At 39.4% G+C, this 18796-nt stretch overlaps 1 protein-coding gene across 1 annotated transcript in view; it reads right to left on the reverse strand.

Moving 5' to 3' along the window:
- CPA6 (carboxypeptidase A6) overlaps nt 1–18796 on the reverse strand; it is a 264167-nt gene that overhangs the window by 57812 nt on the left and 187559 nt on the right. The window contains exons 4-6 of the mRNA XM_004274947.4: nt 15444–15558; nt 13236–13337; nt 11079–11183 (exon numbers count right to left, since the gene is read on the reverse strand). Of these exons, the coding sequence (XP_004274995.1) occupies nt 11079–11183; nt 13236–13337; nt 15444–15558 (322 nt within the window). The remainder of the gene's footprint in view (nt 1–11078; nt 11184–13235; nt 13338–15443; nt 15559–18796) is intronic.

Genomic DNA, 18796 nt, shown 5'->3' on the forward strand with positions numbered 1-18796 from the left:
CTAATCTACACCATGTTCTCAACATTAGTGTTTTGTCTTTTTTAGAACACTATTGTATCTCCCTGATCAAATTCCCACTCCTCAGTCAAGGCCTAATGAGACTCACTTCCCCACAGATTTTTCCCAAACCTTGTCTTCTTCCAAAGTCTCATGGATTTCTCCGATTCTTGAATTCCTTCAGCTACTATAGTCAGTATAATTTAATCCCCAAAGGTACACTGTTTTATGTTGTTTACTATTGTTTCCTGCACGTAAATATTCTCAAATAAAATACAGACTCCTTGAGCGCTGGGACCATGACATACTTCTGCTGACCCCCAGAATGCTGAGGGCTGAAAATGTAGTGACCAACAAGAAATTGTTGGACTGATTAATGTAAATACTTTCCAGGGGAACCCTAGGTAACATTAATTTAAAAAAAATAACAGCTTTATTGGGATATAACTCACACATTCTATAGTTCATCTTTTTAAAATGTACCATTCAGTGGCTTTTAGTATATTCACAGAGTTATGCAACCATGACCACTACATAAGTTTAGGATATGTTCATCAACTTAGAAAGACATTCCTTATCCTTCAGGTATCAACTCCCTGACCCCTGATTTCCTCCAGCCATAGGCAGCCACTAGTCTACTTTCTGTAAATCAGCCTGTTCTGCACATTGCATGCAAGTGGGACTGTGTAATATATGGTCTTTGGGGACCAGCTTCTTTCAGTTAGCACAGTGCTTTCAAGGTTTATTAACATTGTAGCACGTATCAACACTTTCTTCCTTTTTTAAATTGAGATGTAATTCATTTAAAAGCATACATTTCAGGGCTTCCCTGGTGGTGCAGTGGTTAAGAATCCACCTGCCAATGCAGGGGACGTGGGTTCGAGCCCTGGTCCGGGAAGATCCCACATGCCACAGAGCAACTAAACCCGAGTGCCACAACTACTGAAGCCCATGCGCCTAGAGACTGTGCTCTGCAACAAGAGAAGCCACCGCAATGAGAAGCCTGCGCACTGCAATGAAGAGAAGCCCCTGCTCTCCATAACTAGAGAAAGCCCACGCACAGCAATAAAGACCCAATGCAAGCAAAAATAAATAAAATAGATTTATATTTTTAAAAAAGTATACAGTTCAGTGGTGTTTTAGTATATTCATAATGTTGAGCAGTGGTCATCACTATCTAATTCTAGAACTTTTCCATCACCTAAAAAAGAAACATGGTACCTTTTAGAGCCACTCCCAATTCCCCTCTCCCCTCACCCTCTGGCAACCACTAATCTACCTCCTGTTTCTATAAATTTACCTATTCTGGACATTTCATATAAATGGAAAGATACATTATGTGGTCTTTCGTGTCTGGCATATTTCACTTAACGTGTTTTTCAAGGTTCATCCCTGTTGGAGCTTGTATTGTACTTCATTATGGCTGAATAATATCCCATTGTATGGATATACTGCATTTTGTTTATCCATCAGTTGATGGACATCTGAGTTGCTTCTACTTTTTGGCTGTTATGAAAAATGCTGCTATAAACATTCATGTACACATTTCTGTGTGGATATATGTTTTCATCTCTCTTGCTTATATACACAGGAGTGGAATTTTGGGGTTGCATGGGTAACTCTATGTTTAACTTGTTGAGGAACTGCTAATCTGTTTTTAACCCTATTTTTAACTTGGTAGTTTCCTTTGCTTTGTAATTTAATTTTTAAGTCCATGACTTTTAAGGTTTGTGAGTGTTCCTTAAGTCTCTATCTGCTCTATTTTCTTTGTTCCCTGCCCTCTGTTTGCCCTCATATTTAAGTCTCTTACTCTTCTGCAAATAATGTCTGTTCACTTTTGCAGAAAGATAACCTCCAAGTTCTGTATATTAACCTGTTTCCTTCTCCTTATTTATCTATTCTAGTTTTCTTTCTTTGATGAATTAATTTAGTGTCTATATCATCCCTCTTGGCCCATGACAAATTTAAGAAAACTTTATTACCAAAAGGTAGTGTTTCTTAAAGCGCCTTTTGGTTTCATGGTGAAGGGGCATCTCCAGTACACGTTTTGATAGTAAGTCTACCAAGTTGTTCCCCCCTACGTCCCCCTCCCCCAAACCCCCCAACGTACTATAAATGTAATATTAACGATGGTTTGCTAACTTGCTACAAAGAAGCATTGAAAAAGAGAAGGATTCTGCAGTCCAGGCGCACCTCCGTTGGTTTCCTTTATTTTGCTTACAAGATAGAATTGTAAAATGAATACTAGGAAAAAAAAGAGGTGGCAAGTATTGAAATCAAAATTGACAGCTCTATATTTTTCAACATAATTAAATGATTTTCAGTTTAAAAGATAGAAGCCCACAATCGGGTTGTGTATTTTGTGTTTTAAAAAAGTCTACCAGCCAGTAGTTATATGTTGAGTTAATGAATACAACTATCACATGTTGAGATAATGAATTCATTTGAGCAGTTTTCAAAATAACAAAATAATCAAGTCCATCTCACCAGTCAGTTAAGCCAGGTAGTTTGCTCTGTGTCACTGTTTTCTAAGCTTTGTGTGTCCAAGACACTCATGGACTCATCCTCTAAACTGGAGTGGGGAGCATCCCAGGGCCTGGCATGGGAGAGTCAAGCTGGTTGAAGAAGAGAGGGACATACAGAGCCAGAGCCACAGGCTGATGCTTCTGGTTTCCATGGTGCAGTGAGTGAGTCAGGGTCAGTTGATAAGGATTATACACAGCAGAGAGGAGAGAGCAGGGATGAAATTTCCCTTGATGCTCTAGGCAGAAAATAGCACCTGGTTCCAAAGAGAATGAAACCCACGTGTATGGTGACCTGGTTATTCTTCTTACAATACATTTTAAATGTTGAGATAAATGTAGATTTGCGTGTAATTATAAGAATTAATACGGAGAAATATCTTGTACCCTTGACCCACTTTCCCCCAATGGTAATATTTTACAAAAGTATAGTATAATATAACGATCAGGGTACTGGAATTGATGCAGTCAAGATACAGAACCTCTCCATCGCTACAAAGACCCCTCATGATGCCCTTTTATAGCCACATCCACATTCCTTAACCCCCAGCAAACCACTAATCTGTTCTCCATTTCTATACAGTTGACCCTTGAACAATGTGCGGGTTGGGTTGCTGACCGTCCCAAAGCAGTTGGAAATCCATGTATAACTTTACAGTTGGCCCTCTGTAGCTACTGTTTCACATCCCGGGATTCAACCAACCGAGGATCATGTAGTACTGTAGTATGTATTTATTGAGAAAAATCTGTGTATAAGTAGACCCCTGCAGTTCAAACCCATGTTGTTTAAGAGTCAACTGTAATTTTAACACCTCAAGAATATTATATAAATGAAATCATACAGTATCTATTTGGGATTGGTTTTTCATTGTATAATTCTCTGGAGATTCATTCACATTGTTGTGTGTTTCCATAGTTCGTTCTTTTTTTTTTTTTGGTGAGTAGTTTTCCATGGTATGCATGTTCTAGTTTGTTTAACCCTTTGCCCATTGAAGGATATCTGGTTTGTTTCCAGTTTTTGGTTGTTATAGATAAAGCTGCTATAAACATTCGTGTACAGATTTTTGAGCAAACATAAGTTTTAATTTCTCTGGGATAAATGCTGAGAGTGCAATTATTGGGTTATATGATAGTGGCATGTCTTCTTTTAAAAGAAAACGTTAACTGTTTTCAGCAGTATCTCCATTGTTTTACATTCCCACCAGCAGTGTGTGAGCAATCCAGTTTTTCCCCATCCTCCCCAGCATTGGCTGGTGAGACAGTCTCTCCCCCTTTCCCGCGTGTGTGTGTGTGTGTGTGTGTGATTTTAGCCATTCTGACAGGTGTCTAGTGATAGCTCATTGTGGTTTGCATTTGAATTGCCCAAATGGCATCTTTTTGTGTGCTTTTTTTTTTTTGCCGTCTGTATACTCTTTTTGGTGAAATGTCTCTTTATGTGTTTTGCCCATTTTCTAATTGGATTGCTTGCCTTTTTATTGTTAAGTTTTGAGTTTATATATCCAAATATGAATCCTTTCTCAGATATCTGGCAAAGTTTGTAGGCTGTCTTTTTCTGCTTAACAGGGCCTTTCACACAGCAAAGTTTAAAATTTTTATTTTATTATGTTTGATAATGTCCAATTTACCAACTTTTCCTTTTGTGAAGTCTAAGGACTTTTTGCCTAGCTTTAGATACTGAAGACTTTTTCCTATTCTAAAAGTTTTGTAATTTTACATTTAAGTCCGTGATCCATTTTGAGTTAATTTTTGTATAAGCAATGAGACTTGGGTTGAAATACATTTATTTGCCTATGGAAGTCCACTTGCTCCAGCACCATTTGTTGAAAAGTATGTCTTTCCTTCACTGAATTGCTTTTGCACCTTTGTCGAAAATCACTTGGGCATATTTGTGTAGGTCTATTTCTGGGTCTTCTGTTCCATTTGTCTCTATCCCTTCACCAGTACCACATACTTTTGATGACCAATGATATAATAAGTCTTGAAGTTGGGTAGAATGATTCTTTTACAAAATAGTTTTAGCTCTTCTAGTTCCTTTGCCTTTCCATATAAATTTTAGAATAATTTTACCTATATCTACAAAAAGTCTTGCTGGAATTTTTATAGGAATTATGTTAAACGTATATCAATTTGGGGAGAATTGACATTTTTCTGTATTGAGTCTTCCAATCCAGGAATATGGTATATCTCTCTGTATATTTAGATTTTGCTTGATTTTTTTGATCAGTGTTTCATAGTTTTTAGCATATAAGTCCTATACTTGTTTTGTTAGATTTACTCCTAAGTATTTCATTTTACAAGTAATTATAAATGGTATTATATTTTTAATTTCAGCATCCACATGTTCATTGCTAGTATATAGAAATACAGTTGACTTTTGTATGTTTATTTTCTGTCCTGTGATCTTGCTGAACTCACTTACTAGTTCTATTTCCCTGTAGAGTCCTTGGGATTTTCTGTGTAGACAATCATGTCACTGACAAATAGGAAAATTTTATTTATTCCTTTCCGATCTGTATGTCTTTTATTTCCTTTTCTTCTATGGACTAGAACTTTCAGCACTATGTTAATTTAAGAGTGGTGAGAGTGGACATCCTTACCTTGTTCCTGATCTTAGGAGGAAGCATTTGGTCATTTACCATTAGGTGTAATGTTTGCTGTAGGATTTTCATAGATGTTCTTTATAAAACTGAGGAAGTTCCCATCTATTCCTGTTTTTCTGGGAGTTTTTATCATGAACGTCGAATTTTGTCAAGGTCTTTTTCTGTATCGATTGATAAGATTATGTAGACTTATCTGTTCTTCAGTTTGTTAATATGGTAGATTACATTGGTTGAATTTCAAATATTAAAACAAGCTTGGATCCTTGCAATAAACTCCACTTGGTCATGGTGTAGAATTATTTTTTAGATTACTAAATTCTATTTGCTAATATTCTGTTAAGGATCCCTGAATCTATTTTCTAGTTTTGTTTCCTATTGTTTTTGTCTGATTTTTGTATTAGGGTAATACTAGCTTTATAAATGAATTGAAAATATTCTCTCCTCTTCTAATGTCTGAGATTGTGTAGAATTGGTCTCACTTCTTCTTTAAACATTTGGTAGAATTCTTCAGTAAAACCATCTGGGTCTGGAGATTTCTTTCTTTCCTCTTTTTGAATTTTAAAATTATGAATTCAGTGTCCTTAATGGTAATAGGCATATTCAAATTATTTCATAATGGATGAGTTGTAATAGTTTGTGTTTTTCAATTTACTGGTACATTTTGCCTACGCCATCAAATTTATATGTGTAGGGTCATACATAGTATTCCCTTATTGTCCTTTTGGTATCTGCAGGGTTTGTAATGACATCTCTTTCACTCCTAACATTGGTAATTTGTATCTTCTTTTTTCTTTGTCTCTATTGCTAGAACTTTGTTAATTTCATTGATCTTTTCAAGAACCAGCTCCTTGTTTCACTGATTTTCTGTAATGATTTTCTGTTTTCAATTTCATTGATTTTTGCTCTTATCCATATTACTTCCTTCTGCTTGCTTTGGCTTTATTTTCTATTCTTTTTCTAGGTTCTTGAGGTGAGAGCTTTGATTATTGTTTTGAGAATTTCCCTCTTTTCTAATGTATGCTTTTAGTGCTATAAATTTCCCTCTTAGCATTGTTTTAGCTGTGTCCCACAAATTTTGATATGTTGTATTTTCATTTTCATTCAGTTCAATGCATTTTTAAAATTTCCCTTGAGATTTTATCTTTGACCCATGGATAATTCAGAAGCATCTTAATTTCCAAGTGTTTGGAGGTTTTCCTGTTATCTTTCTGCCATCAATTTCTAGTTTGATTTCATTGTGGTTAGAAAACACAGTCTGTCTGATTTCATTTCCTTTAAATTTGCTGAGGTTTGTATTTTGGTCCATGTTATGATATATCTTGGTGTATGTTCCGTAGGCACTTGAAAAGAATGTGTATTCTGCTGTTGTTGGGTTGGGTGATCCATAAATGTGACTTAGATCCTGTTGGTTGATAGTGTTGTTGGGTTCTTTCATATCCTTGTTGACTTCTTTCTAATGATTCTCTTTGGTTATTTTAAAATATGAACTTGCTGATACTACTACCACTACTGAGTTGATTTAATTAACTGCTTATTATACGCCAAGCACTCTGTTAAGTCCTTTACAAGAATTATATAATTTAATCCTCCCAATAAACCAGTGTGTCACATATTATTAATACTGAAGTTCAGAGAGGTTAAACGACTTGCCCACCAAGGTCATATAGCTAGTAAATGGCAGAGCTGGCATTCCAACCCAGGGCTGTCTGACTACTAAATGTGTGCATGTAACCTCTGTGCAATCTGCTGTTCTATCAGGATTTAGGACTCGATGAGTTTTCTTCCAGTTCACATTTGAGTAAGGATGCAAACATTATAGTGGTGGCTGTGGGAAAAGTCCCACCAAAGTATGGTTGGCAGCCTCCCCAGTGATTCCCACTTCTTGGCATTCATGCTCTTGTGTAATGCCCTCCCCTTGAATACAGTCTGGACCTAGTGACTCACTTCTAATGGACAGAATATGGCAAAAGTGATGGGGGGATGTCACTTCTGAAATTAGGTTACAAAGAGACTGTGGTTTCAATCTTGGGCCTGTTCACGCTCTCTCCCTCTCATCTGCTCTGACGGCAGCCAGGTACTGGGTTGTGAGCTGTCCTATGGCGATGCCCACGTGGCAAGGAACTGATGTCTCTGGCTTACAGCCCTGGGGGACCTGAGGCTGCCAGCAGCCACATGAGTGAGCTCAGAAACAGATCCCCCATACAAGCCTTGAGATGGCCAAAGCTCCAGCTGACACCTTGACTGTGCCTTGTGAGAGACCCTTAGCCAGAGGCACCCAGCTAAGCTGTGCTTAGATTGCTGACCCACAGAAACTATCAAGTAATAGATGTTTGTTGTTTTAAGCTGTTGAATTTGGGGGAAAACACCAAGAGAGAGAGAAAACAAAGGAAAGAAGCCAAAATTTTGGCTCTGACACCATCCCCTTCTTTGGGGGTTGAAATTCCAGGGAAATCAAGAGATGGTAGAAACCACTGCCAGATTGGAGTAAAACATGTAAGAAAAGGGAACCTGGGTCCTTGTTCACCACGTGTCTTTCTGAGAGGTCTCATGTGCCAACGAGGGGCAAATGCAGAAGGAGACAATCAGCAGTGTGGTGTGTGTCAGCCAAGAGAGGGCTTGGCATAGCCTCTTAGGGTCTCCTGGGGGAAAGAGCCTTGAGATTCCCTGGTGTCCCCAGAGGTGCCATGGAAATTAGAGGAGTTGAGAGCCTGGGAGCCTGTCTTGGGATTTCAGTGGTGGAGGGGAGGTGACCTCTGGAAGGGACACTGCCTGGAGCCCCTCTTGGACCAGACACCCCCTGCCATCTGTGGATGGCAGGATTTAACCAGGGACTTAGTGTATAAGATATGATGCTTCAATGCTGGGCAGACTTAAGGTTACTTAAATCTTTGAAGTCCCTATTCCCTCTGGCCGCAACACCGCCATTCTATGGGAACAGGGGCTTCAAGCCAAGATGAGAACGTTTCTTACAAGCCTGTGATGCTATCACCAGTCATTGCTATCATGTGGCAGCCCCATTGCTTCCACAAGGACACTGGGACCAGTGACCCGTAGGCCTCCTTTTTTTCCACTTCTGTTGCTTCCCTGACTCAGATGGGAAATGTTCCTGATTAAATGGAGGGGTAAGTGACAGCCATAAACAGCAAGAGTAAAAGAGGTATGGAAAGGGTAGCAGAGGCCCAGAAATAGACTCATCTGTGTGCTTGAAGGTGGCTTGGTGCAGGAGGGAGGAGAAGCCTTTCCTCACTCATCTTTGGTGAAATGGAGCCTATTCTTTAAGTTTTTTTTAATTTTTAAAGAAACTTTTTGGCTGCATTGGGTCTTCATTGCTGTGTGCGGGCTTTCTCTAGTTGCAGTGAGCGGGGGCTACTCTTCATTGTGGTGCATGGGCTTCTCATTGTGGTGGCTTCTCTTGTTGCAGAGCATGGGCTCTAGGCGCACGGGCTTCAGTAGTTGTGGCATGCGGGCTCAGTAGTTGTGGCATGTGGGCTTAGCTGCTCTGTGGCATGTGGGATCTTCCTGAACCAGCACTCGAACCCATGTCCCCTGACTTGGCAGGTGGATTCTTAACTACTGCACCACCAGGGAATTCCCTGGAGCCTAATCTTAATTGATGCTTCTTGCTCTTGCTCCAAAATGAACTACCCTCAACTGATAGTCACCATACATGCCTGTTCCTTTTTCTGTGGTTACACTGTGTCCTCCTCTTCCTTGGAAATTTAGCTTGGGTTCTAGGGCTGCCGTGTATGGCTGTACAGATTGTGCACTGCAAAAGTCCAAGTGGTACCATATCCTTAGGAGATGAATTGTAAGTCATCTCCCAGAAATCTTTCCATATCATAACCACTGGATTCTCACACTCCCATTCATTCACAAATAACTGAAGCACTATTAAGTGCCAAGTGTTGTTCTAGGTACTGGGGATTTGGCAATGAACAAGATAAATAGAGTTTCTGCCTTTGGCATTAGTATAGGAAGAGAGAGACAATTACCACATGAACAAATAAAGTAAATTTAGGTGTTATAAAGAAGCTGCACATGTGGGGGTGAGGTAAAATGTTTGGGAGATACATTCTTATGTTCTACAATAATACACTGGACCATAGACTATAAACAATAGATGTTCTATTCTTAACCATTTTGCCCCTTTTCCTTTTGAAACTCAAGACAGCAGACAATATGTTGTATGTATACAATGGATATTTAATGCAAGGTGGTAGAGTTAACAATTTGTTAGCTTTTGCATTTATCCTACCGGGATGAAATGGTATTTTAAGAGAATATGAATTGCTCAATGCGCTGAGTGGGAATAGTTTGAAAATTTTATTATTACATTATAAAATTAAGAATACTTTTGTGGGTTTGGTTGTGGTAGAGAAGCAGATTTTACAAATTAATACAGTATTGACTTTTTAAAAACTATATTTATTTATTTTTGGTTGCATTGGGTCTTTGTTGCTGCACGCAGGCTTTCTCTAGTTGCGGAGAGTGGGGGCTACTCTTTGTTGCGGTGCGCGGCCTTCTCATTGCGGTGGCTTCTCTTGTTGTCGAGCACGGGCTCTAGGTGCGCGGACTTCAGTAGTTGTGGCTCACAGGCTCAGTAGTTGTGGTTCTCAGGCTCTGGAGCGTAGGCTCAGTAGCTGTGGCACACGGGCTTAGTTGCTCTGCGGCATGTGGGATCTTCCCAGACCAGGACTTGAACCCGTGTCCCCTGCATTGGCAGGTGGACTCTCAACCACTGCACCACCAGGGAAGCCCCCCAGTATTGATATTTGTGGGGCGTATTTTCTAAGACTAGGAGAGCCTTCAAAATAATAAACCTTACTAGGTCACATAATTTTCCCATAAAACACAGTGAAATATAACTGAAATATTTAAATACCTTTTGTATCCTTAATGGTTTTCTATGAGTAATTTGTAGGGTTTTTTTTCTGGCTAACAACCATCCTTCCCTTAGAGTTCTTCACTGTTATTACCAGTACTAGTTGTTGGCTTTTTTTAGGAGTCTTAAAAAAAAATACTAAGAAGTGGGCTTCCCAGGTGGCACAGTGGTTGCGAGTCTGCCTGCCGATGTAGGGGACACGGGTTCGTGCCCCGGTCCGGGAAGATCCCACATGCCGCGGAGCGGCTGGGCCCATGAACCATGGCCGCTCAGCCTGCGCCTCCGGAGCCTGTGCTCCGCAACGGGAGAGGCCACAGCAGTGAGAGGCCCGCGTACCGCAAAAAAAAAAAAAAAAAAAAATACTAAGAAGTAAAGGTTATAAAAAACCATGAAAGTCATTGCATTCTTGACAGTAGAAAAATATTAGAACATATGAAGATGTTCATCCATGAGGTTGGCCCACTCTTGGGATAAGAACCCCCTCAATACACTAGCCTTAGAGGGCTTATGACTTAAATGAATGAAGCCTTCAGAAAATGAGAAATCACCATGAATCATCAACCATTAGAGTCACTGAAAAGTACTGAAACAGAATGTTAAATGCACAGATGCTAAAGGTCTTTGGTGTCTAAATCACAGATCCATAGCAGGAGGGCAAAATGCAGTCACTTGCTCATCTCTTTATTGCTGTAGCATACATGAGATCATTTTGACAGAGAAGACAAGAGAATATCACACGAGAAACTGTCTGGAACACCATAAATTGGATTTGTAGCCTTTTGCTATATATCAGCTACTATGGTTGGTTCCTAATTTGTCACGAATTCATAAACGCTCTGAATCTCAGGTCCTTTCTCTTTAATGAGGGTTGGTAATTCCCACCTCCAAGGGCAGAGCTGAAGATAAACAGAGCCAGGGTTTTGAGAGGCCTTCATAAACAGAGAAGAAACCCACAAAATCACGGTGTTACTGTCATTCCATCAGATATCGCTGGCTTCACATTCCCAGTTTTGTTCCTTGAGCAGAATAAAAACACTGGCTAGTGAGAATGGACACTCTGTAAAGGGTTTAACTTACTTCTTTTACAAACCACTGACAAAAGGCAGGACCAATCCATTCTCTTGCATGAATACCGCAGTCTATCCAGACAGCTCTTTTGTAAGCTCGTGATCTTCTGCCCAGCTGAAAACAAGAGTATTCACAGTAACCAATGCAGGCTTTTATTTTTGGATTGACTGACCAGCATAATTTAATATGGTTTCAGCATAATACTTCACTAGAGTTGGGTTCATTAAGTAACCCATGAAAAAGACAGATTTCCTATCGATTTCAGAAGTCCAGGCTTGTTTATGCAGAAAGAATAAATTTATTGTCTTAATTACGAATCAAAGTAGAAAATACACAAGGAAAATGCAATTGCTTAAATAGGCTTGCTTCTCCATTTTCATATAATATGTGACTTAAGTAAGAAGCTAATTTTTTCACTCCCTCTCCCTCATCCTTGCCCTGTTTCTCTCCACTGCCCTCCCCATGCAGGGAATCAGACGTATTCCCAAGCAATATCTATTAAAGAAATAGCTATGCCTTATATGTAGAGAAAGTCAAATTTTATTACAATACAAAAGGGAAACACAAAATGATTTGTAGAGTCAAGTGACAGACTTTTCTTTATTATCCTATTATATCAATTTCATTTATAATACGGTTTCTAACCCAGTTATCAGTTGATGGCTTTTGACATGATAGGGGATCTAGTTTTCATTCGTTCATTAATTCACTCAACTAATGCTTTAGGAAATCCTTTTTAATGTCAGACACAGTGCTTGGCCTTGGAGATTCAGAGATGAGAAGACAAGGAATTTATACGGTAGTAGGGGAGGGCAGACACACGAGCAATGAATCATTATAATGTGAATAGATGTAAGTTACTTTGGCAACTCGGGTGCTATGTCTCATTTCCCTGTGGAGCAAAAGAGGAGCCTTTGAAGAGTTGAGCAAGACTTGAAGCTTGCCCTGCAGACAAGTGGAAGAAGGCATCTCAAGCTTGGAAGAGAATCTGAGCGCACCGTGTTTGAGCAGCTGCTTCTGGGGTATGAGGAAAGAATGGCAGATGAAGCTGGACACAGAGGCAGAAGACACATGAAATTCCTGGATACTAAGTAACAGAGATAAGGCTTCATCCTGTATTCCATGGGAGGTGTGTGTGTGTAGATGGCCAAGAGGGTAGAGGATGGGGACTCACAGGGAAGTTCAGTCCTGAGGCTGCTGTGACTGCAATAGTCCAGGGAGAACAGATCCAGAAACAAGCTAGGGCAATAGCAGTGAGGACAAGAAAAGAGGTTTTGACAAATCCAAAAGTTAGAAGAAAGAATTGTCAGTTCTTCATGTTAGATTTAAATAAGTGATGAGAATAAAGGAGAGGAATTCAGGATGGTTCATGTTTCCTGACCGGAGCACGGCATTGCCATCCTGAGTCTGAGGTGCTTTGGTGAGTATCAAGATGATGATGGCAAGGTGGCAATGAGCTATGAACGTCCACTAAGTACCAGGGAGCAGACTCCACTGAACAGAAAAGTCTGGAATGACTGTTGAAACCATGGGGTAGATGTGCCCATCCAGGCAGGGTGGGGAGAGGGAGAGCACAGCTGAGGAGAGAATCCTGGGGCCACCAGCATGTAAGGAAAGAACAAGGGGAGAGGAGCCATTGGAGGAGACCTGAGGGGATGGTCTGAGACGAGAGGAGAACCAAGTAGGGGTCATCACAGATGTTTTAGAGGTGTCGTGAGGGCAAAGGCCAGGGAGTCAAGGTCTGAATGGTTGCTGAGGAAGTAGAGACAGTGATGCAGGGAAATCTTTTGAGATCTTTGGCAGAGAAGAGATGGCTCAGTGGCTGAAAGAGAACGCAGGCTCAAGGGCTGGGAATGACGTATACCTTCTTACACATTTCTGTAGTTTTGCACTGGTTCATCGTAAGCAGCACCAACTCACAAATAATGTTGGTCATTATTTTTGAAGTGCATAAATACTGTTTTAGAAACAGTATTCTTTGGAATACTCGATGGCAAAAATTAAATATGGCTCAAAAACCTAAGGGGGGAAATTTTTTTCTTAAATTACCAGATGAGGTTAAATATGAGACACGATGAAATGCCATTTCGTTTCTTTTCCCCATAAGTCAAAGCTGAAAACGACGTATGTTTAGTAAATATTTAGTTACTAATTTCTTATTTTTACCTTTAAAACAAAAAGAGATCTTCCCTCATATGATTTTCCAATAGAGAACATGTGAATGAGGCCTGAATGAGTTTTATTCAAATGATGCATCCAGTTTTGAATCTAAAAGCAAGTAAATAAAAACCGCGTCAGACTCACAATTATGGAGCTTTTAGTAAACAAAAGAGAACAAAAAGACAACAGTGGGTTAGGAACTCAAAGAAGCATATGTGGAGCATAAGATTGAATGATAAACCAATTTTGTTGTTTTAATTTTCTTCAGGACACAAAATTACATTTTATTTTCTGCTTTTATGAATAGTTGTTTTATGTCTTTATATTGTTCCCCTTTTAAAGCATACCTTCTACTACTCTTTGTCATTAACATCTTAATGGCAGAATTTTACAGAAAACTAATCAATGTGTTCTGGGTCCTTTTTGAGAAATCCAAATGTATTTCCATTTGCCCCCAACATTTAGAGGAAAAGAAAGAAAGCAGATTCAGGAAAACCATCCCAACTATTTGAAAGTGTTTATTAAAGTCCTCTATATTGTAATTTGCCACTGAACAGAAGGTGCTAAGAAAAAGGCATTATCTTTTTGCATTTAAGGTTCATTCTACCCAGCCACACATTGGAGGGCATACTCTGAATAATTTCCCAAGTAATAGCGATACATTTGCATTGATCCATTCACACACATTTATCTGTCATCGGGGAAAGTTATATTTGAGATGGATAAAGAAGGCACTTAGAAAGATGGGTGACATTTCTGACTTGAAGCCCAATAAAGGAGTAAGGAAATCACAGAAAAGTGTCCCTCTGTTCCATGATGTGAAAGAGTCTCTTCTAAAAAAAAAACCAAAAAACAGATTTTTCCTTTCTTTCTATCCCTATTTAATCTAATGAGCAGGATACACAAACACACATACATTTACATATCTATATTAATATATTTTTAATTTTTGACTTTTTTTTCTAGTGCACGTTAATAGCAAGTATGTCAAGTTATCTAAATGTCTAATCTTAACTTGACATATCTAATATGTCAAGTTATCTAAATCCTTTCCATTGCTGGTAACTTCATGCTTCTAAAAAGTATGTTAAAAACAGGAAATACGGAGAAATAATTTTGAAAGGAAAGTTGTTATCAAGAGAACCAAAAATTCTCTTAAGAATATAACAGGATCTCATTTGTTCTATGACTGGCATTCCTGTGCTCAATTCAGGGGAAGAATGAAAAAAATGTATGTACTCATCCATTTAAGTCATTCTGTCAACAGCTATCTATTTGGAAGTCTCTCTTTGCTTGCCCTGCAGATACAGTGGTGAACAAGAAAGCAATGGCTTGTGCCCATGGCCCTTTCAGCTTACTAGGAGAGAAAGGCATTAATCAAATAATCATACAATAACATAATTAACAACTATGATAGGTATCACATCCATGTACTATGGGCGCAAGTAGTACTCCGGGGGTTGAGAGGAGGGAGCTCTGACCCCATCTGGGGTAGCAGAAACAGCTCTCTTCTTGCTTAAACTGAGATTTGAAGAATAACTAGTTGTTGCTCAGATGTACAGTAGTGGCAGTGGGGATGGGTCCTTGTATTTCTCAGATACAGTGAATAACAGCAAGCTAACAGACCCTGAGGTGCCACAAATGAAGCTTGGTTTTGGGGAGGTCTCAAATTTGCACAGGGTATGGGGCAAACATCAAAGTTCACTCTACCCCTCAACCAAACCATTGCCCTCAAAGTCTGGCTAGCTCTACCGTCCATGCATTTTTTCATTAGGGTGTTTATAACCGTAATTACAGTCAGCCCTCCACATCTGGGGATGCAGAACCATTGGATACCAAGGGCTGACTGTACTACGCCATTGTACACAAGGGACTTGAGTATCCATGATTTTGGTATCTGTAGGGGGTCCTGGACCCAATGCCCTTCGGATACTAAGGGGCGACTGTATAGCAGCTTTACTGCACTCTCCATTGAACTTCCCCTGTCCATTGTAGGGGTGGGTTGGATAAAGCAGGTGAAATTAAAATTTTGCTGCTACTTGTATAGTGTAAAAGGCTTAATGGAAGAGAACTGAGGTGCCTGGGCAATGTAAGAGCTGTACGTATTCTTCATGTAGCCTCTGCCTCTGTCCTTATGCTTCTCTCCCAATCCTGAGACTTAAATGATAAAGCTGCACTTGTGAAAAAGCAACAAAAGGTCCTTTGATTACATACTTCTTCTAAGGAGTGATAAACTTCATAATTATATCCAGAGACGGATCTTCGACTTCTCTGGGTTGGCAAACTGCTTCCCTTTTCCAGCACTTTCTGAAGATCTTCCATGAGGATCCTGGATTTGAAATGATAGACATGATGAAAATTAAATGGAAATAATACAAAAATCAGTCAATATCAAAAGAAAATCATGCATCTGTGAAAAGGACAGTGAAGGAAAAAAGGACAGTGAAGATCGACACTTCTAAAAATACCAAATGTTGGGAAGATGTTCTTTTTCAGAAAATAAAAACTGTTAAATAAATGATATAATGAATATAAAATAAAAAATTATAGGCAGGTGTTCCCAAGTAATGAGCCTAATAATAACTACCATTGATTGAGCAGCTACAAGAACTGAATGATGGCGTGGGAACACATATTTACTGAGCACCTATCAGGTGGCAGGCACTGTGCTGTGTATTTTACACGAGCTTAGTTAATAACCCTATGAGGTTAGACTTTCTTGTTATCTCTATTTTACAAATGGGGAAACTGAGCCTCAAAAGGGTTAAGAACCTGTCAATATCACTCTTCCAGTGAGCACAGAGCCAGAACTGGAACTTGGAATGTGAACCCAAGTTCCAGGCTTTAGACTCAGGTCCGGTGTGACATTATGAAAAATGAAGCACGACAAGCTCCTCCACTCCTTTGCCACATCCTCCTGTTCAGCTGCTTCTATCTGTTCCCATGGCTTTTGTCACTGAACTTTTGTCATGTTGTCACCTGGCACACTTGACCCAAGACTCAGAAAAGGGAAAGAAAGAAACTACAATACTCAAGAGGAAATGGAAGAAATACCTAGAGTCGGAAAAAGCTAATTTCACTGCCTACCAGTATCAATGACACCAAGAGAAGACAAGCTTAGGTAATCAAAGTGAATGCATTTGGAAATTGAAGGCCGAGGCCAGGGTGAGGGATTCGAGTCATTGAAATGTATGGAACCAGCTGGACTGGTGTTATTATATTTTTTTAATTTTTAATTTTTTTTTTATACAGCAGGTTCTTATTAGTCATCAGTGTTATACACATCAGTGTATACATGTCAATCCCAATTGCCCAATTCAGCACACACACCACCATCCCCACCCCCCTCCGGTTTTCCCCCCTTGGTGTCCATACGTTTTTTCTCTACATCTGTGTCTCAACTTCTGCCCTGCAAAACAGTTCATCTGTACCATTTTTCTAGGTTCCACATACATGAATTAATATACGATATTTGTTTTTCTCTTTCTGACTTACTTCACTCAGTATGACAGTCTCTAGATCCATCCATGTATCAACAAATGACTCAATTTTGTTCCTTTTTATGGCTGAGTAATATTCCATTGTATATATGTACCACAACTTCTTTATCCATTCGTCTGTTGATGGGCATTTAGGTTGCTTCCATGACCTGGCTATTGTAAATAGTGCTGCAATGAACATTGGGGTGCATGTGTCTTTTTGAATTATGGTTTTCTCTGGGTATATGCCCAGTGGTGGGATTGCTGGGTCATATGGTAATTCTATTTTTAGTTTTTTAAGGAACCTCCATACTGTTCTCCATAGTGGCTGTATCAATTTACATTCCCACCAACAGTGCAAGAGGGTTCCCTTTTCTCCACACCCTCTCCAGCATTCGTTGTTTGTAGATTTTCTGATGATGCCTATTCTCACTGGTGTGAGGTGATACCTCATTGTAGTTTTGATTTGCATTTCTCTAATAATTAGTGATGCTGAGCAGCTTTTCATGTGCCTCTTGGCCATCTGTATGTCTTCTTTGGAGAAATGTCTATTTAGGTCTTCTGCCCATTTTTGGATTGGGTTGTTTCTTTAATATTGAGCTGCGTGAGCTGTTTATATATTTTGGAGATTAATCCTTTGTTGATTCGTTTGCAAATATTTTCTCCCATTCTGAGGGTTGTCTTTCCATCTTGTTTATGGTTTCCTTTGCTGTGCAAAAGCTTTTAAGTTTCATTAGGTCCCATTGGTTTATTTTTGTTTTTACTCTAGGAGGTGGATCAAAAAAGATCTTGCTGTGATTTATGTCAAAGAGTGTAGTTCCTATGTTTTCCTCTAAGAGTTTTATAGTGTCCAGTCTTACATTTAGGTCTTGAATCCATTTTTTTTTTTTTTTTTTTTTTTTTTTGTGGTACATGGGCCTCTCACTATTATGGCCTCTCCCATTGCAGAGCACAGGCTCCGGACATGCAGGCTCAGTGGCCATGGCTCACGGGCCTAGCTGCTCCATGGCATGTGGGATCTTCCTGGACTGGGGCACAAACCCATGTCCCCTGCATCAGCAGGTGGACTCTCAACCACTGCGCCACCAGGGAAGCCCTCGAATCCATTTTGAGTTACTTTTGTGTACGGTGTTAGGGAATGCTCTAATTTCATTCTTTTACATGAGCTGTCTAGTTTTCCCAGCACCACTTATTGATGAGACTGTCTTTTCTCCATTGTATATCCTTGCCTCCTTTGTCATAGATTAGTTGACCATGGGTGCGTGGGTTTATCTCTGAGCTATCTATCTTGTTCCATTGATCTATGTTTCTGTTTTTGTGCCAGTACCATATTGTCTTGATTACTGTAGCTTTGTAGTAGAGTCTGAAGTCAGGGAGTCTGATTCCTCCAGCTCTGTTTTTTTCCCTCAAGACTGCTTTGGCTATTCGGGGTCTTTTGTGTCTCCATACAAATTTTAAGATTTTTTGTTCTAGTTCCGTAAAAAATGCCATTGGTAATTTGATAGGGATTGCATTGAATCTGTAGATTGCTTTGGGTAGTATAGTCATTTTCACAATGTTGATTCTTCCAATCCAAGAACATGGTATATCTCTCCATCTGTTGGTAACATCTTTAATTTCTTTCATCAGTGTCTTACAGTTTTCTGCATACAGGTCTTTTGTCTCCCTAGGTAGGTTTATTCCTAGGTATTTTATTCTTTTTGTTGCAGTGGTAAATGGGAGTGTTTCCTTAATTTCTCTTTCAGATTTTTCATCATTAGTGTATAGGAATGCAAGAGATTTCTGTGCATTAATTTTGTATCCTGCAACTTTACTGAATTCATTGATTAGCTCTAGTAGTTTTCTGGTGGCATTTTTAGGATTCTCTATGTATAGTATCATGTCATCTGCATACAGTGACAGTTTTACTTCTTCTTTTCCAATTTGTATTCCTTTTATTTCTTTTTTTTCTCTGATTGCCGTGGCTAGGACTTCCAAAACTGTGTTGAATAATAGTGGCAAGAGCGGACATCCTTGTCTTGTTCCTGATCTTAGAGGAAATGCTTTCAGTTTTTCACCATTGAGAATGATGTTTGCTGTGGGTTTGTC

This window comes from Orcinus orca, chromosome 17 (assembly GCF_937001465.1).
Source record: "Orcinus orca chromosome 17, mOrcOrc1.1, whole genome shotgun sequence".
Lineage (NCBI taxonomy): Eukaryota > Metazoa > Chordata > Mammalia > Artiodactyla > Delphinidae > Orcinus > Orcinus orca.